Source organism: Dromiciops gliroides, chromosome 6, assembly GCF_019393635.1.
Source record: "Dromiciops gliroides isolate mDroGli1 chromosome 6, mDroGli1.pri, whole genome shotgun sequence".
NCBI classification, from domain to species: Eukaryota; Metazoa; Chordata; class Mammalia; order Microbiotheria; family Microbiotheriidae; genus Dromiciops; species Dromiciops gliroides.
The window spans coordinates 225529949-225547256 of record NC_057866.1 but is presented as its reverse complement, the minus strand read 5'-3'; the positions used below and the strand labels follow the sequence as shown (position 1 = coordinate 225547256).

At 37.9% G+C, this 17308-nt stretch overlaps 1 protein-coding gene across 1 annotated transcript in view; it reads left to right on the top strand.

Annotated features, from left to right (window-relative positions):
* The window catches only part of LOC122731294 (glutamyl aminopeptidase), a 138344-nt gene that overhangs the window by 59264 nt on the left and 61772 nt on the right, over positions 1–17308 (top strand). The window contains exons 4-6 of the mRNA XM_043971306.1: positions 5931–6051; positions 12765–12919; positions 13850–13963. Of these exons, the coding sequence (XP_043827241.1) occupies positions 5931–6051; positions 12765–12919; positions 13850–13963 (390 nt within the window). The remainder of the gene's footprint in view (positions 1–5930; positions 6052–12764; positions 12920–13849; positions 13964–17308) is intronic.

Below are 17308 nucleotides of genomic sequence, written 5' to 3'. Positions count from 1 at the left end.
TTTTAGACAAGGCACTTCCACTTCAAAATTCAACAAATAATTATTAACTATCACTTCCATGTCTTGGCACTGACTGTCCCCATGCCCAAAGTGTAATTTTTTTTTACCACCTCCATCACAAAAAATCCTTAGTTTCCTGCAAGGCTCAGCTCAACCTTGCACATAAAGCCTTTGCTGATTCGTCACTACTTCACCTTTTACCCATTAGTGTATCTCTGTATATGTATATGTTTTCTCTATAGCTAGATTGTAAGCTTTTCCAGAGTAGCAGCCGTCTCAAGTTTTTAATCCCTAGCACATAGAAGAGTCCCTGGCATATAGCAGGTGCTTAATATATGCTTGTTGGTGGGTTGATTTTGATAATGCGGCATATCAAATGCCGTATTAATGTGTGATATATTAATAAGAAACTATGGCCATTCTTGTGAAGTTTATGTATAGTAGAAGGATGTGATATATATGCAAATAATTATAATAAACAATACAATGTAAAAGGGAGGGAGGTAGCACAGTAGATAGAGCACTGGACCTGGAGTCAGGATGACCTGAATTCAAATCCTATCTATGACACTCAGACCTGTGTGACTCTGAACAAGTCACTTAACTTCTACCTGTCTCACCTGTAAAAAGGGGAATAATACAATGACCTCTCAGGGTTATTGAAAGGATAGAATGATAATAACTTTCTCAAGTACCTTTGTAAACCTTAAGGCTCTTTATAAGTGTTAGCTATTGTTATAATAATAATAATTATTAAAGCTACATGATAAATTGCAGGGCAGGGGGCAAGGAGAGCTGATTCATCTCCCTAGATTACCAACTAGGGAGATAAGAGGTTTCCTAAAATAAGTGGTTGTGGCATCTGAGTTATGCATCACAGGTTTCAAAAAGCAAATATGAGTTGGAGCCAGAGGGAAGTAGGGTCATACATTTTAGCATGAACAGCAAAGACTAAAGCTTGAAGGCAGGTAAGCATAGAATATATATGAGGAACACTGAATTGTCCAGTTTAGCTGGTAGGGGGGGAGAGATGCATCAACAAATTGGTCAATAAGTAGCTATTAAGTGACTATTATGTGGTAGCCACTTCTAATCAAGTGATAAAAATACAAAAATGAGGTAGTCCCTGCCCTCAGGTACCTACTATGAAATCCACTTTCTTAACAGATAAATAAGTGTAGGTATATTGTTTTAAAAGCCTCTGATGTTACAAGAATGGAGTATGGGGAAAGTAGGGGACTGCTCTTGAAGGAGACGGGAAATTTAAATCTCAGAAGAGTTCCCATTTTCACCTAAAGGAAATAGAATGAAGCTTCCTGAGTGGAGTGGCATAGGCAGACAGCTAATTTCAGAATATCACTCTGGCAGCTGTGTCGAAGGTGGCCAGCTGTGGGGAGAAATGGTAAGCAGGGGACCAATTAGATGCCACTGCAATAGTCCAGGTGAGAGGTTATGAGGTCTGAACTAGGGCAGGCAGTGAGAGTAGAGATAAGGGGATGCATGTGAGAGATACTGTGGATGTTGAATTGGTGGGAATTGTCTTTTGGCTCTTTGTGTATCTTCAGTGCTTTAGCACCCTGCCTTGCACATAATAGGTACTTAATAAATGTTTATTGATTAACAGTTCTTAGCTACTGATTGGATAGGAGGCAACAAGGAAATAAAGGAGAGTATGGAGTTGAGGATGACTCTTCACATGGTGAAGAATAATGGCTGACATGGGCCAGGTGCTTTCAGACAAATAATATCTTATTTGATCCTCATAATAACCATGTGAGATAGGTTATTATTTCCATTTTACAGATGAGAAAGGAGGCAGGCCTTTTCAGTGATTTTCCTGTGGATCACACAGTTAGAATCCAGATTTGAACTCAGGTCTTCTTGATTCCATGTCTGATGATCTCTATCCATTGCACCACCTCATTGTCAATCTATCTTTGAATGACTGGAAGACTGACAGTGCTTCTCATTTGAAAGAAAAATATAGGAAGAAGGTGGGTTTATGGAGAAAGATTACAAATTCCAATTCATGCATATTGAGGCTGAGTTCCTGTGGAAGTCCAGGTTGAGATGTCCGGTGGGCATTTGGAGATGAAGATGGTACATGTAGCATTACTTTGAGATAAGGCTTGACAGCTGAGGCAGTGCCTGGTAATGGAAGACTTTAAATATCAATGTGTTTAAATGTTATTGAGCAGACAGAAAGGAGTTGCTGAAGGTTATAAAGGGAAATGAGTTGGATCTTAAGAGATGGAAAATGGGAGTTCCTGCAAATCATAGAAGAGGAGTTGAATAGAACATTTTATCCAGAAGTCTAGAGCATCGTGTCTAGGACAGTTGCCTGGACAAAGGACATTGTCATTTAAGTGAAACAGTGTATTAATACATTCGCTCTTTGGTGAATATTTTGGTGCCTAAAGCCTGGGATCCCAAATGTTCTGCTGCTAAATGAATATAGGCAGAACTTGGATTTCCAAATGACAGATATTGTGATAACACTGTGGATAAGAAGTATTTTGGGCTTCTAGAAAGTCTGCAAATAACAAGTGGCATAAAAAGGTACAGTATGGCTAAAGATACTCTATATCTTTAATATATAATTTAATAGGCTGCAATCCCATAGCCTGTGGCAGGGCTGGCTCGGCCAATTATAGCAGCAATTATTAAAATCAATCAGAAGGTGGTCCAAAATGCAGGGGCAGAATGGGCTTGCGTCTGGAGAAAGTTCCAATCAACAGAAGGTGAAAAATGATACAGGAGATAATTTTACTCTGAGTGGATTTGCTGACAGAAACTCACTAATAGTCATTTCTAATAGTGTACAGCACTACTTCATAATAATTACCATATCTAGCATTGATGTAACACTTTAAGGTTTGCAAAGTACCTAATGAATCTTATTTCATTTGATCCTCACAACAACCCTGGGAGGTAGGGGACATTGTCATCCTCATTATACAGATGAGGAAACTAGAGCAGGCAGAGGTCACAGAACCAACAGCATTAAGGGAGGATGCCTCAAAGAGTTTTACATGCGTTTTCTCTGTTAGCAACTGATACTGACATGATACATTGATATCGATCCGCCCCACTGCCACTCTGCCATTTTATTCTATCTCTCTCATCCCATTCAAGTAAATTGCTTCTCCCTTGCCCACTGCCTATCCTTCCCACAAATCTCACCCACATGCCTTTCAAAGCAAAAATGTGAAATGCTTAGCTAAGCCAGACCTCTCGAGGAGGATATTATAAAGAAAATGAGGGGAAGAAAATGGATTAGGTGACCTACACCCATTCAAGTGGCCTATAGATGAGGAAGATTAGCATAGCAGTTTAGTATATGAGGCCAGAGTATTAAGCCCCCATAGTATAGTTATCTTTGCTTTGTTCCCAAAGCACAAAGTGCTGCTCTAATTCTGCTGTGTCATTGGGAAATCACATGCCCTCATTCACAAGGGTGAGAGAGCATATAGGGATCAGTGCAAAGCTGCATCACCACCATGGGAAAAGTAGCTCACAGAATGATGCTCTGATGATGTCAGTAGTGTACTCTTTGAATATGAAGAACAGCAAGTTTTCACATACACAGTTGAAGAAGAAGAGAGAAAAATATTCAGTTTCCTGGCAGATTGGGAGTGGAAAACCAACCAAGATAAATTTAAGGGAAGCTATTTTTAGTAGTGCTAAAAAGTTAATGGAGCATCCCAGAATATTTCACTTATTTCCAGAAAGGGTGATGCTGAGGGAAAGCAGCTTAGGACGCATAGCTTGACAAGTAAAATTAACGATGCTCATCTGGGAACAAACAAAGGGAAAATTCTGGGGTTTAATAAGTGTAGTGTCAAAGGCTTGGCTACAGAGTTTATGACCATTGTTTGAAGAATGATGAAGAAATTTGTGATACATGAATTATTATAATATTACTGTGTTAGAGAAACAGCTATAATGAATGTTGTGAATCACAGAAGACCTATATGAACTGATGCAGAGTGAAATAATTAGATCCAGGAAAACAATATATTAGATGACTATACCCATATAAAGAGAAAAAACAAGAGTCAAATGACAGCAACAGCAAAACTCAGAATTTAATGCTTGTTGGTCCCCAAAAAGAGAAAAATGAGAAGGCACCTCCCCTCATTGCTTTCCAGAGGTGGAGGACTCTGGGTGTGGAAAACTGTATATAATATCAGGCATTTTCTATGTTTTGTTTTGTTTTGATGAATTATCTTTTTTTCTCTTTTTTTATAAGGATGAGGATAGGGAAAGAATATATGGGGAAATGTGGATCATGTAAAAACAGGATATTAATAAAATGTGTTTTAAGGTCGGCTTCCTTTGCCAATGCAAAGCAAAACATAATTTTTCTTCTCTTTTTTGCTTGATTTGTCTGAGCTTATTATCTAAATGGTTTCTAATTATCAGATCACTATATGGTCCTCTTGGATCATAGATTTAGAAGCAATGCTATAGCTTGCATTTATATAGCAATGTAGGGTTTGCAAAGTGCTTTATATAAGTTAACTGATATTATAGCATTCCTGTGAGATTGGGGCTATTATTATCCCCATTTTACAGATGAGGGAACTGAGGCAGATGAAAGTAAAGTGACTTGCCCAGGGTCTCACAGATAGTAAAGTGTCTGAGACGAGATTGGAACTCACATTTTCTGGTTCAAAGCCCTTAGAGCTGGCAAGGGAAGGCATCAAATCCATCTTGTTCATTTTACAGATGATGAAGCTGATGTCCATGGAGGTGAAACAACTTGGCCATGATCATATTGTCAGTATATTGCGAAGTCAGGCTCTTAACCTCTAATTCTAAATCTGGCACTAGTCTGTCGGTGGAAATTGAAACATTATGATGTTCGTGGATGTCTAGATTGTAGTGTTACCAAATGAGTAAATCCAGTGACTTTGAATTGTCCAAATGGAAGGCAGGTTACTTGAAGAGCTGTATTCTTATATTTGCATATTCTGTAGCATCTAATTCTCCTTTGTCATATTCTATGTTCTCAGAGTACCTACATGCCACCTATTCAGCTTGGTTCTCAATAGCTTCCAACAGAGTGCTATGCTAAAGTGTGTGGCTACATCCTTTTGAGGAGGGAATGGTCTGAAGGGGATGGTCTGAAAGAATGAATTATTGAGGATGCCAATTAATTAATTAAAGCCATATGAGTTACTTCATAGGGCTTATTCCCAAAGAGGAATTGTTGTTGTTATTCAGTTGTTTCTGACTTCTCATGACATCATTTGGGATTTTCTTAGAAAAGGTACTGGAGTGATTTACCAATTCCTCATTTGACAGATGAGGAAACTGAGGCAAACAGGGTTAAGTGAGTTATCCAGGGTCACGCAGCTACTACATGTCTGATGCCAGATTTGAAACCAGGAAGAGGAGTCTTCCTGACTCCAGGCCCAGCACTCTATTCACTGTACCATCTAGCTGCCCATTGTGCCGCCTAGGAATTAGGCCCTGGGCAAACCTGGATCATTACACTGGCACTTTGGAAATGTAATACTTAAAATACTATGTTTGGATAGGGCAGTACATACCAAAACTGACAAAAGCTATCACCTGAGAACTGAAAACAGCACAGCATACAAATTGTGGTCATGAGCCTATTCAACTCTCTTTTGTTTTTCACCATCACCATCATCATTCATATCATCACATCTATCATTGTCAGCATCACAGTTCTGTGTGTGATGTGTCATCCCGATAAGGAAAAAAAGATAAATCTATCCTCATAAATTCAAAACAAATCCTGACCATCAACAGAATCAACAAATCAAGGTGAATCTGGAAGGTCTCTTAAATGTCTTGTCTAGGCCCTTCATTTCACAGATAAGGAAACTTCATATGTAGAATTTGTTTTTGTTTTTCAAAGTAATAATAACCTTCATATATTTCTTTTTCTTTATTAGCTCAAAATCTATGTCCAGCCGCTTCAAAAGCAGACAGCTGACTATGCTGCAAACATCACCAAAATTGCATTTGACTATTTTGAAGAATATTTTGCAATGAATTATTCCCTTCCAAAATTAGGTGAGTTTAATTTCATATTTCCTTATTTTAAAATAGCTTGCTATCATCTAAAATTAACTGTCTTTAATTAGCATCATCATTAATCAATCAGTCAACTAACTAGCAAGTATTTGTTTATGGGCATAATATTGTTCTAGGTGCTGGGATATTCTGCTAATGGGTGATGTTCCCCCCAACACACACACACCCAGGACATATTATGTCTCTACTTTATATAATTCTGACATTGCTCTGATTTTCAAATCAAAATTAAATACTTTCTGGAAGGTCAGCTAGTTAGAATCTAGGCCAGTTGAGTTTAAGGATGGTAGATCATATCAATGCAATGACCAGCCACAATTCACAATTCTAGAGGATTGATGGTGACATATGTTCCCCACTTCCTACAGAGAGATGGACTCAAGGTTGAGTAATATGTGTATATGTGCATGTATGTGTGTGTATCTATAACTATAACTATAACTATATACATACATATATATATATATATGCATCTTTGGGTTGTACAGTGGAAAAAGTGTTGCTTCTAGAGTCAGGAACACTCATCCTTTTGAGTTCAAATGTGACTTTAGACATTTACCATTTGTGTGACCCTAGACAAGTCACTTACTCCTATTTGCCTTGGTTCTTCATCTGTAAAATGAATTGAAAAAAGAAATGACAAACTACTCTCATATCTCTTCCAAGAAAACCCCAAAGGAGGTCACAGAGAGTTTGAAAAACTGAAAAATGATGTAACAACAATAATGTATGTGCACACACACACATAAATATATTTAATAATTTAAAATAACAATAAATCATATATAGTTCAAATATGACCAGTTTGTGAATTCGTTTTGCTTTATTATGCATATTTGTCACAAGAGTTTTGTTTTTCTCTTCTGGTAGAGAAATAGGAAAGAGAAAAAAAATCCATTTTTGTTTAAAAAATAAAATTTTATTTTAAAAACATCCCAAAAATTTACATCACAGAATGTTAGAATTTGTAGGGACTGTAGGGGTCACTTATTCCAACCTTTCTTATTTTATACATGAGGAAACTGAAGCCCAGAGAGAGAGGTCATTTGTCCAAGATTATCCTGGCCCAAGGACACAGGGATCTGAATCCTGACTCTCTGACTCAAAATTCAGTGTGTTTTGACTATTTAACTTTAAGTTGGAAGACAGAATTGCCCTTTTCTTAATTAGAAACTCAGCTAGGTGGTGCAGTCGATAAAGTACCAGCCCTAGAGGAATTGAGTTCAAATCTGGCTCAGACCTTTGACACTATGTGACTCTGGGCAAGTCACTTAACCTTCATTGCCCTGCCCTCCCACCCCACCCCCCAAAAAAAAAGTAGTGTAAGGGTCTCCTTACTTGATATTAGTATCCCTAGCACTTAGTACAGTGGCAAGCACATGGTAAGCATGTAATAAATGTTCTTACATTAATTAATTTATCTTCTGAGGAATGGGGCTTATTGGAAAATATGCTGAATTTGGAGGCAGAGAACCCGTGTTCAGATGCTGGCTTTGTCAGTTATTTACTACCTGTGTGACGTTGGTTAAGTATTTTAACGTATGTGGACCTTAGATGCTCATCTATAACGTGAGGGAATTGGAATGTTGTTGTTCTATCATCCAGCCGTGTCTGACTCTCTGTGACCCCATGGATCATAGTACATTATCTCTTGAAGTCTGTCCAAGTTCATGTTCATTGTTTCCATAACACAATTCACGACAGAAGACATCTCATCCTTTGCTGTTCCTTTTTCCTTTTTCCTTCAATCTTTCCCAACATCAGGGTCATTTGCAATGAGACTTGTCTTCTTGTTATTAAGTATTTAAGCCTCAGTATTTGACCTTCCAATGAATGTTCTGAATTAGTTTCTTTAAGTATTAAAGAGATAATTTATTTAACTTTTGGAACAGGTAGCCTATAAGGCCCTTTCCAGCTCTAAATCTATGATCATATAATCTCATGGGAGAGATAATGTTATGCAGTGGGGAGAAAAGATAAATTTTAAAATCACTTGACCTCTTAGGTCCTCGGTTTCCTCTTCTGTAAAATAGACAAGATGGCCTCTGAGGTCTCTTCTAGCTTAAAATCAAAGATGTTCTGTACTTTCCATCACTAATCCAGACAAAATCCTAGTCACTCCAAATCTGAAGTCAAAACATCATTCTGTTTCCACAAATATTTTTTCCATGGTTCTCAGCATTACACAAGCAGAACCATGAGAACCCAAGAAAGTGCTATGTGAGGATGAGACCTGAATTATAATGAGTAAAGGCCCAAAAGCCCCAGCCTCAAGACAGATGTCTAAAGATGAGGAAATGAGGACAGCAGGAAAAAACAATCAGCTTTCTGTTTCTGCACTTACACTAATAGATTCCCCACATTTCGGTGCAGATGGGCCACCTGTGGCTGGCTCCGTCAAGTTTCCAGATGCCAAGTTTCTCTTTGCCAGTTACATTTCTAGGTTGATTGGTGGCTCTTGTGAGGAGAAGGAGGGACAGAGACAACTTATACCAGAATCAGTAAACTATTTGTTATTTGTCCTTTGTTCTAAAAAATGACCATGACATCAGGGTGATGTCATGACTTGCACTCAATTGGGTTCTTTCTTTCTTTATTTGTTTTTGTTTTGTGGGGCAGTGAGGGTTAATTGACTTGCCCAGGGTCACACAGCTAGTAAGTATCAAGTGTCTGAGACTGGATTTGAACTCAGGTCCTCCTGAATCCAGGGCTGATGTTTTATCCACTGCATCACCTAGCTGCCCCCCACTCAATTGGATTTAAGTGAGGGAGATCTGTGCAACATCTCTCCTCTGAAGCCATCTGGATCCAGCTGCAAGATAAATATCAGGATGACTGGAGATGGCCCTGGATGTTATGGGCAATTGGGGCTAAATGACTTACCCAGGGTCACATAGCTAGTAAGTATCTGAGGTGAGATTTGAACTCAGGTCCCCTTGTCTCCAGGACCAGCACTCTTTCCACTGTGCCACCTAGCTGTACCTAGTAAACTATTTAGCAAAGTATGGAGCTGATGGCAGGACAACTTACCAGTCTCACTTTTGCACCTCATAGTATCCAATTTGCAATCCCCAGATAAAACCATACAAATGAAAGGTCTGTAATGGACCTTCTTGTTGTTCAGTTATTTCAGTCATGTCCAACTCTCTCTCATGCTCCCATTTGGGGTTTTCATGGCAAATGTACTGGAGTGGTTTGCTATTTCCTTCTCCAGCTTATTTTACAGGTGGTAAACTGATGGTGGTTTTCAGATGAGGGTTAAGTGACTTCCTCAGGGTCACACAGCTAGAAGTGTCTGTCTGAGGCTGAATTTGAACTCAGGTTTTGCTAACTCCAAGCCCACCACTCTTCACTCTGCCACCTAGCTAGCCTAATAATGGAACTTGCTTTAAATTAAATAATATTTTCTCTGTACTCTGAACACACATTTAGGAAACACTCTTTGAGAAGAAATTGTACATTTACCACACTCTAAAAATGCAGAATGTTGGAAATAATTATAATAAACACAAGAGACCTGAAGAGGAAGGGAGGAAATAAGTATTTATTAAGTACTTACTACTTGCCAGGCAGGGAACTAGATGGTGCAATGGATAAAATGCCAGGCCTAGAGCCAAGAAGACCTGAGTTCAAATCTGGCCTCAGATGCTGGCTGTGTGACCCTGTACAAGTCATTTACCCATGTTTTCTTCAGTTTCCTCATCTGTCAAATAAGCTGGTGAAGGAAATGGCAAATCGCTTCAGTACCTGTGCCAAGAAAACACCAAAGGAGTCACAGAGAGTCAGACATAACTGAAAATGACTAAACCACATATGCCAGGCCCTTGCTAAGTTCTCTACAAATATTTTCTCATTTGATCCTCACATGAACATTGGGAGGCAGGTACCATTATCATCCTCCTTTTATAGTTAAGGAAACTGAGGCAGACAGAAGTTAAGTGACTTGCCTGGGGTCACACAGCTAGTAAGTGCCCCAGGCCAGATTTGAACTCAGGGCTCTTCCTGACTTCAGACACAGTGAACTCTCTATCCACTGCAACACCATGCTAAAGATATACATGATTTGAGATTTAAATGTATTGTAGATATATGTATTTCAAGTTATTATATAATTTTTAAAGGTATTATATACTATTTGGGGGCTTCTTCCTAGAAGCAGTATGGTATAGTGGATAAACCCTGGGTTCAAGGCCTGCCTCTGACATGTACTGGGTGTGTGACCCTGGGTAAGTCTCCTAACCTCTCAGACTAGATGCTGCTATAAAGGTGCTGATTTGCAATGGAAGAGGTACTTTCCGTACATTGGAATTCCCTATTCCAATGAAATTTAGTAACCTAGGCCCTATCCTTTTGGGTAACCCACATTGATAACTAGAAAAGGAAATTTCATTCAGTCTGGGAGATTTGTTAGAGACAATCGACTTTTATTTATTTTTAAGATCCCCATCCACCCCACCCCTATTCTTTATTTTAACCAGAAGGAAAATTTGGCTATGACTCATGGAATGAGAATTCATTAGATTCCATGCATCTTCTTGGAGTCTCTAAGCATACTGATTCCTAAGTACAAAGAAATGAGTTCATTAAATGGAAAAGCTGTACTAGGTCAACTAATCTTTCTTCCAAAGCTTTCACTGGTAGCAGAGGGGGATATAAAAGTCAGGATCAGAGAGGATCTGACCACTGAATCACACTGTCTCCCATTGACAGATTTAAATCAACAAGGGTTCAATCTGGAGAAAAGATTGAAGTTGGAGTTAGCACTGACCCAAGTGATCCTCTGGTTCAACCCTTCATTTTTCTGATGATATTGGCAGTCCATTGAGAGGATGTGCTCCATCCTGGACAGAAGGCTGCTTCTATAGTCAAGGAAAGCCCTGCTTCTGGGATATAATAGGTGTGTGACATTGGGCAAGTCACAATCTTTCATGCTTTAGACAACTCTCTACAAATGATGAGTTAATTGATTGGGGGAACTGTTTCCACACCATTTCTCCACACTGATAAAATCACAAATGGAATGGTAGGGCCTTAGAATCATAGGAAACCAAGGGAACAAAAAAATATTAAGGTCTGAGAAAAGATGGTTTTCAAGGTGCAACAGTTTTTATACATTAGGGCTTTTTCTTAGGAAAACTTTATCCTCTTGTCCTTGACAACTTAAGCAAAGACCACAATATGTAATGTAAGTGAAAATCATATTTTGAAATGTTTCTCAACATGAAGGGCAGAACTATTTAGCATTTTATTTTCCCCCAATTACAATTACAAAACAATTTTTAACATCCATTTAAAAAACTTTGTATTCCAAATTCTCTTCCTTCCTCCCTCCTCATCCCACTTTGAGAAGGCAAGCAATTTGATATAGGTTATACAATGTGTAGTCATGCAAAACATTTTCATATTAGTCATGTTGTAAAAGAAAACAGACAAAAAAACCTCCAAAGAAGTAAAAAAAAAAAAAGATGCTTCGATCTGTATTCAGACATGATCAGTTCTTTCTCTGGGGGTGGATAGCATTTTTCATCATAAGTCCTTGAGAGTTGTCTTGGATCATTGTATTGCTGAGAATACCTAAGTCATTCACAGGTGATCATCTTACAATATTGCTGTCACCTTGTACACACTACATTTCATTTTGTATCAGCTCACATAAGTCTTTGCAGGTTTGTATGAGAGCATCCTGTTCATCATTTTTTATAACACAACATATATGACAATTTGTTCAGCCATTCCCCAATTGATGGGCATTAAAGGGCAGAGCTATTGGTGGAGCTGTGGACCAGTGCAACAGTCCTGGAGAGAAATATGAAACTATGTTCAAAGGGCTATAAAATTCTGTATATGCTCTTTGACCTGGCAATACCTCTATTAGCTCTCTTCCCCAAGGAGATTAAAGAAAAGGGAAGAGGAAAAGTAACCATATGCACAAAATGTTTATAGTAGCTATTTGTTGTGGCAAAGAGTTGGAAAATGAGTGGGTATCCATCAACTGGGGAATCGCTGAATAAGTTATGATATATGAATGTGATGTAAGGAATGATCGAAGGGGTGATTTTAGAAAAACATGGGAAGACCTATCAAGTGTAGTGAGCAGAACCAGGAGAATAATTATAAGGATAATCAACTGTGAAAGACTTAGTAACCTGGTTAACAGAATTATCCAAGGACTTATGATGTGAAATGCTGTCTAACTCCAAAGAGAGAACTGATGCTCTCAGAGTGAAACATACAATTTTTCTTTTCTTTCCTTTCTTTGCTTTAATTTTTTTAATCATGGCTAATATGAAAATGTTTTGCATGACTCCATATGTATAATGGGTATCATCTTTCTTGCCTTCTCAATGGGTGGAGGGAGAGAATTTGGAACTGAAAATAAAAATAAAATAAAATTTTAAATTGAGGACAGAAAAAAATAAAACCTTCTCATAGTGATTTTTACTTGCTCTCATACATGCGCTAATATCTCTGTAGCCAAGGGGAAGAGTCCTATGGAAACTTTGAATGTAAGGAAACTGAGATGATTGAGAATTATTTTAAAATTAGTGACAGAGATGGATTTTGTTCCTCAAATTTAGGAGAATAATTTTATAGTTTTCTCTAAAGTCAGTCAGAGGAAGAAATGTTATGCCCAGACAAACAGAATATACTTCACATGAAAAAATACTGTGTTCTCTTTTTTTACACCCTAGATAAAATAGCCATTCCAGATTTTGGCACTGGTGCCATGGAAAATTGGGGTCTTATCACGTACAGAGAAACCAACTTACTTTATGATCCTCAGGAATCATCTTCTTCAAATAAACAGAGAGTGGCTACTGTGGTTGCTCATGAGCTTGTTCACCAGGTAATAAATCCCCCAAATGGTAGTTGGGATATTAGGGAGATAGAAGTGGTTTAAAATCTTAGGAACAATTGGAATAAATCATAAATAACAAATGCAACAAATCCCATCTTGAGATTTTTTTTCTGAGCTCTTAATGAAGATTTTCTTTTTTCACCAGCCTTGTGATTTCATGAGTGGAAAGAGCTACCAGTAATGATCTCCCTCCCCTAATCAAGGCCAGCACAGTCTTTGCAATTTATCATCTCAGCAAGTTTTCTGAGAGTAAATGACTTGCCTGGGGTCACAGAGCCAGAAGGTAGCAGAGGCTGGACTTGAATCCAAGTCTTCCCGACTTGGAAGACCAGCTCTCTGTCCATTGTGCTTACCATCTCTAATAAAGAGAATAAAATGTGTTGCCATTACAAAAACTTACCAGGTAAAATTTGGGACTTGAAGCCAGGAAGATTTGACTTCAAATCCTGCTTCAGATGGTGAGCAGCTGTGTGACCCTGGGCAAATCACTAAACCTCTCTCAGCTGGTATTAATATTATCAATTACCTCACAGAGTTATTGTGATAATCAAATGAGATAATATATGTAAAGTATTTTGCAATCATTAAAGTGCTACATAAATTGGAGCTGATATGACTGCTATTATTACTATTGTTATAAAAAATCTGCTTTACCTAGATCTTCAAGGATTCCCTCCTACGGTTTTATGAATTCTACTTATTGTATGAGTAGAAGTGTCTTTAAGGCAATTACAAAATTAAGGCAAAAACAAAATATACAGGAAAAATTTATAATTGACGTTTGGGTCACCCCACCAGCGTTCTGGATGGTAAAAAAAAAAATCTTATCTGATATCAATGACAGAACTTACATATCTGAAAGTTTGCTGTTTTTAGCACCATCCTGAGATCATTTTTTAATCTTGTTTATCATTTCAGTGGTTTGGCAATACTGTGACCATGGATTGGTGGGATGACCTATGGCTAAATGAAGGATTTGCCTCTTTCTTTGAGTTCCTGGGAGTAGCTTATGCAGAAAAAGATTGGCAAATGGTAAGTGTCTTTCTGTGCTATAAACTTCCCTGGAAGTTGAGAAGTGAAAGAATCCCAGTTCTAATGGTCATATGTATACCATGTATGGTTGAGTGTCTGCAAGGTCATTTAGAACTCATGTTTAAGGTATATGAAGCACTTTTTCTTCAATTCATTTTAATTCACATTCACATTCATATTTGTATGGGCACACCCAGAGGGAACCAAAAGACTTGGGGGAGGGAACTGAGCTGTCAGTCGGACAGTTTGCCCAGATTCCCAAATTTCAGGATCTGTTTTGACTTTGATAGTTGAAGGGGCTTCTGGGAAAGAAAAGATAGAGTCATGAAGAAGACAGATGTCATGTTTCCTATGAAGATGGCCAAAAACATGTTATATTGATCAAGAACCTACTCTGTGTGAGGCACTGTTCTATTCACTAGAGATTGGTTGTTGAGTTGTTTCAGTTGTGTCTGACTCTCTGTGACACCATTTGGGATTTTCTTGGCTGACACAATGGAATGGTTTGCATTTCCTTCACCAACTTATTCTACAGATCATGAAAATGAGGCAAATAGGATTAAGTGACTTGTTCAGGGTAACACAGCTAGTATGTTTCTGAAGTCAGATTTGAACTCAGGTCCTCTTGACTTCGGAGCTGGTGATTCACCACCAACTGGTCTTTGCCACTAGGGATACAAAGGCAAAAATGAAATAATCCCTATCATCAAGTTACTTAGGGCATGTTCAAGTTATCCACTCATTTAGTAAACATCAATTGTTTCCTATGTGCAAAGGAATGCGCTAGGTACTGGGATGCCAAGTGGTTTAAGACAAAGACCTTTTTTCTCAAAGTTGTACATTGGGAAGATTACTCAGGCAGTGGTATAAGTTTTAAATTAGTGATTAGAGGAGCTTCACCAGAGGCAAGAAGACCAATGACGTTCTCCACCAAGCCCTCAGACAACTCTGTTGCTAACGACTTAGAGTAAGAGGAAAACAGAGGAAGACTTTTCACAAGCACCCAGTAGAATAGTGAGTGTACTATTTGTCCCTATTTAATGGATGAGGAAATGGAGGTTCAGTGATGTGAACTGACTTGCCTGTAGTCAAAGAGCCAGTAAGGATTGGAACGAGGTCTCTTGACTCCAAGTCAACTGTACCTTACTCTCCATTCTGCCCAAATCTACCCACTCCACCACTTCTTAGACAATGATTAGGTAGTGTGGAAAATGCCATGGGTTTGAAGGAAGGAAAGAAGAGTGAAAAGAGCTAGGGAGTAGCAAAGGAGAAGTCTGGAAAATGAGAGGGGCCAATATTCTCCTTTAGTCTTGAATTTTCCCCTAAAATATAGGCTTTGGATTCAAAGCAGCTTGGAACTATGCCAGCTCCATATCCCAGAAAAGAGGCCCAGAAAAGGAAGCCAAGAACTAGCTATTAAGGATTCTTTTGTGGATGACCCGATTATCAATTTATATTAGATATGGTATTCAATAGCTTTTTCCCTTAGGGCTGGGAGGCAGGAAGGGAGTGTGTGAGAGGCTGAGGCTACTCCATCATTAACTGTGTGACCTTGAACAAATCCCCAGCCCTCTTGGAGCCTAAATTTTCTCAATGGCAAAATGACAGGGTTGGACTAGATGATGTATCCAGTCCCTTTTAGCTCTAAAGTCTAGGATTCTTCACATTTCTCCCTAGTGTGAATTAAAATAACAACTACAATAACAGCTGCCAAACACTCGGTGCCCCTATTTATATGTAATATGAGCAGTGGGGTAAGATTAAAGGAATGGGGAACATAAGAGAATTGCAGCAGTTTATGTAGCTAATTTTGTGAACTACTGCCCCCTAATGGACAAAACCAAAAAAAGAATTAAACTGGAAAATGTCCCATAGTGTTTAGTTTCTGTAATCTGTTATTTTTACAAGGGTTGAAAAGAAAGATTTGGGAAAAGTGTATATTGTTGGTAAAAATAAAATTCTTTACAAAATATTTATCCACATTCAAACATTTCCACTAAAACATGAAATGGGAAAACTTTATATGAAAAATTATTTTCCAAGATCAAATCATTTTGCCTTTTATTCCTTTGCTGGCTAATAAGAGGTTTAAAAAATATTAATTCCTATGCCCAAAGGACTATAAATCTGTGCATACCCTTTGACCCAGAAATACCACTTTTGGGTCTTTTTCCCAAAGAGATCATGGAAAAGGGAAAAGGACCCACATGTACAAAAATATTTATAGCTGCTCTTTTTGTGGTGGCAAGGAATTGGAAGTTGAGGGGATGCCCATCAATTGGGGAATGGCTGGACAAGTTGTGGTATATGAATGTAATGGAATACTATTGTGCTGTAAGAAACAATGAGCAGGAGGAGTTCAGAGAAACCTGGGAGGACTTGCATGGGCTGATGATGAGTGAGATGAGCAGAACCAGGAGAACATTGTGCACAGTATCATCAACATTGTGTGTTGAGCAACTGTGATAGATTAGATTCTTCTCACCAATCCAATGGTAAAAGAAAGTTCCAAAGGACTCATGATGGAAAAGGCTCTCCAAAACCAGAAAAAAAAAGAAGGAACTATGGAATATGGACACTGATTGGACCATACTATTTCTTTTGGTTTTGGTGCTGTTGTTTTTCTTTTTTGAGATTTTTCCTTTTTTGCTCTGATTCTTCTTGTATAACCTGGCTAATGCAGAAATATGTTTAATGTTTTATATATATATATATATATACACACACACACATATATATATATACACACACATATATATATATACACATACATATATATAAACCTATATCAGATTACTTGCTGTCTAGGGGGAGGGAAGGGAGGGAGAAAAATTTGAAATTGGAAATCTTATCTAAACAAATGTTGAAAACTAAAATAAATAAATAAATGCTTTTTTTTTTAAAGAAAGAAAAAAGTATTAATTCCCCCTAAGATAAATAAATATCCCACTTATATCAAGAGCAACCCACTTCCATCACCCAAGATAAAATGAACATGAATGCATAAGCACTATTTCTACATGTTGGGGGGGGGGAGCAAACAGGATGAGGAACATGGTTTATATTTCCCCTATGTGTAACATTAAATTATTTTAAATTGCTCTTTTTTTAAAGTTATGAACACAGCAGTCATCAGCAAACACAAATATTCCAATATACAAAGGAAAAGAAGATTGTCTATAAAACTAAACTGCTACATAGTGGGTTTTTTTAAAGGGTATACTCGATTTAACAAGGTAGTGACAATTGTTTCTGTTTTTGTCTCCTTCTGAATTTCCTTTTTCAGCACATTTTAAAAAGGTTTTATTGATATTATTTACTTCCTTTTTTTCTCTGACATCTTTA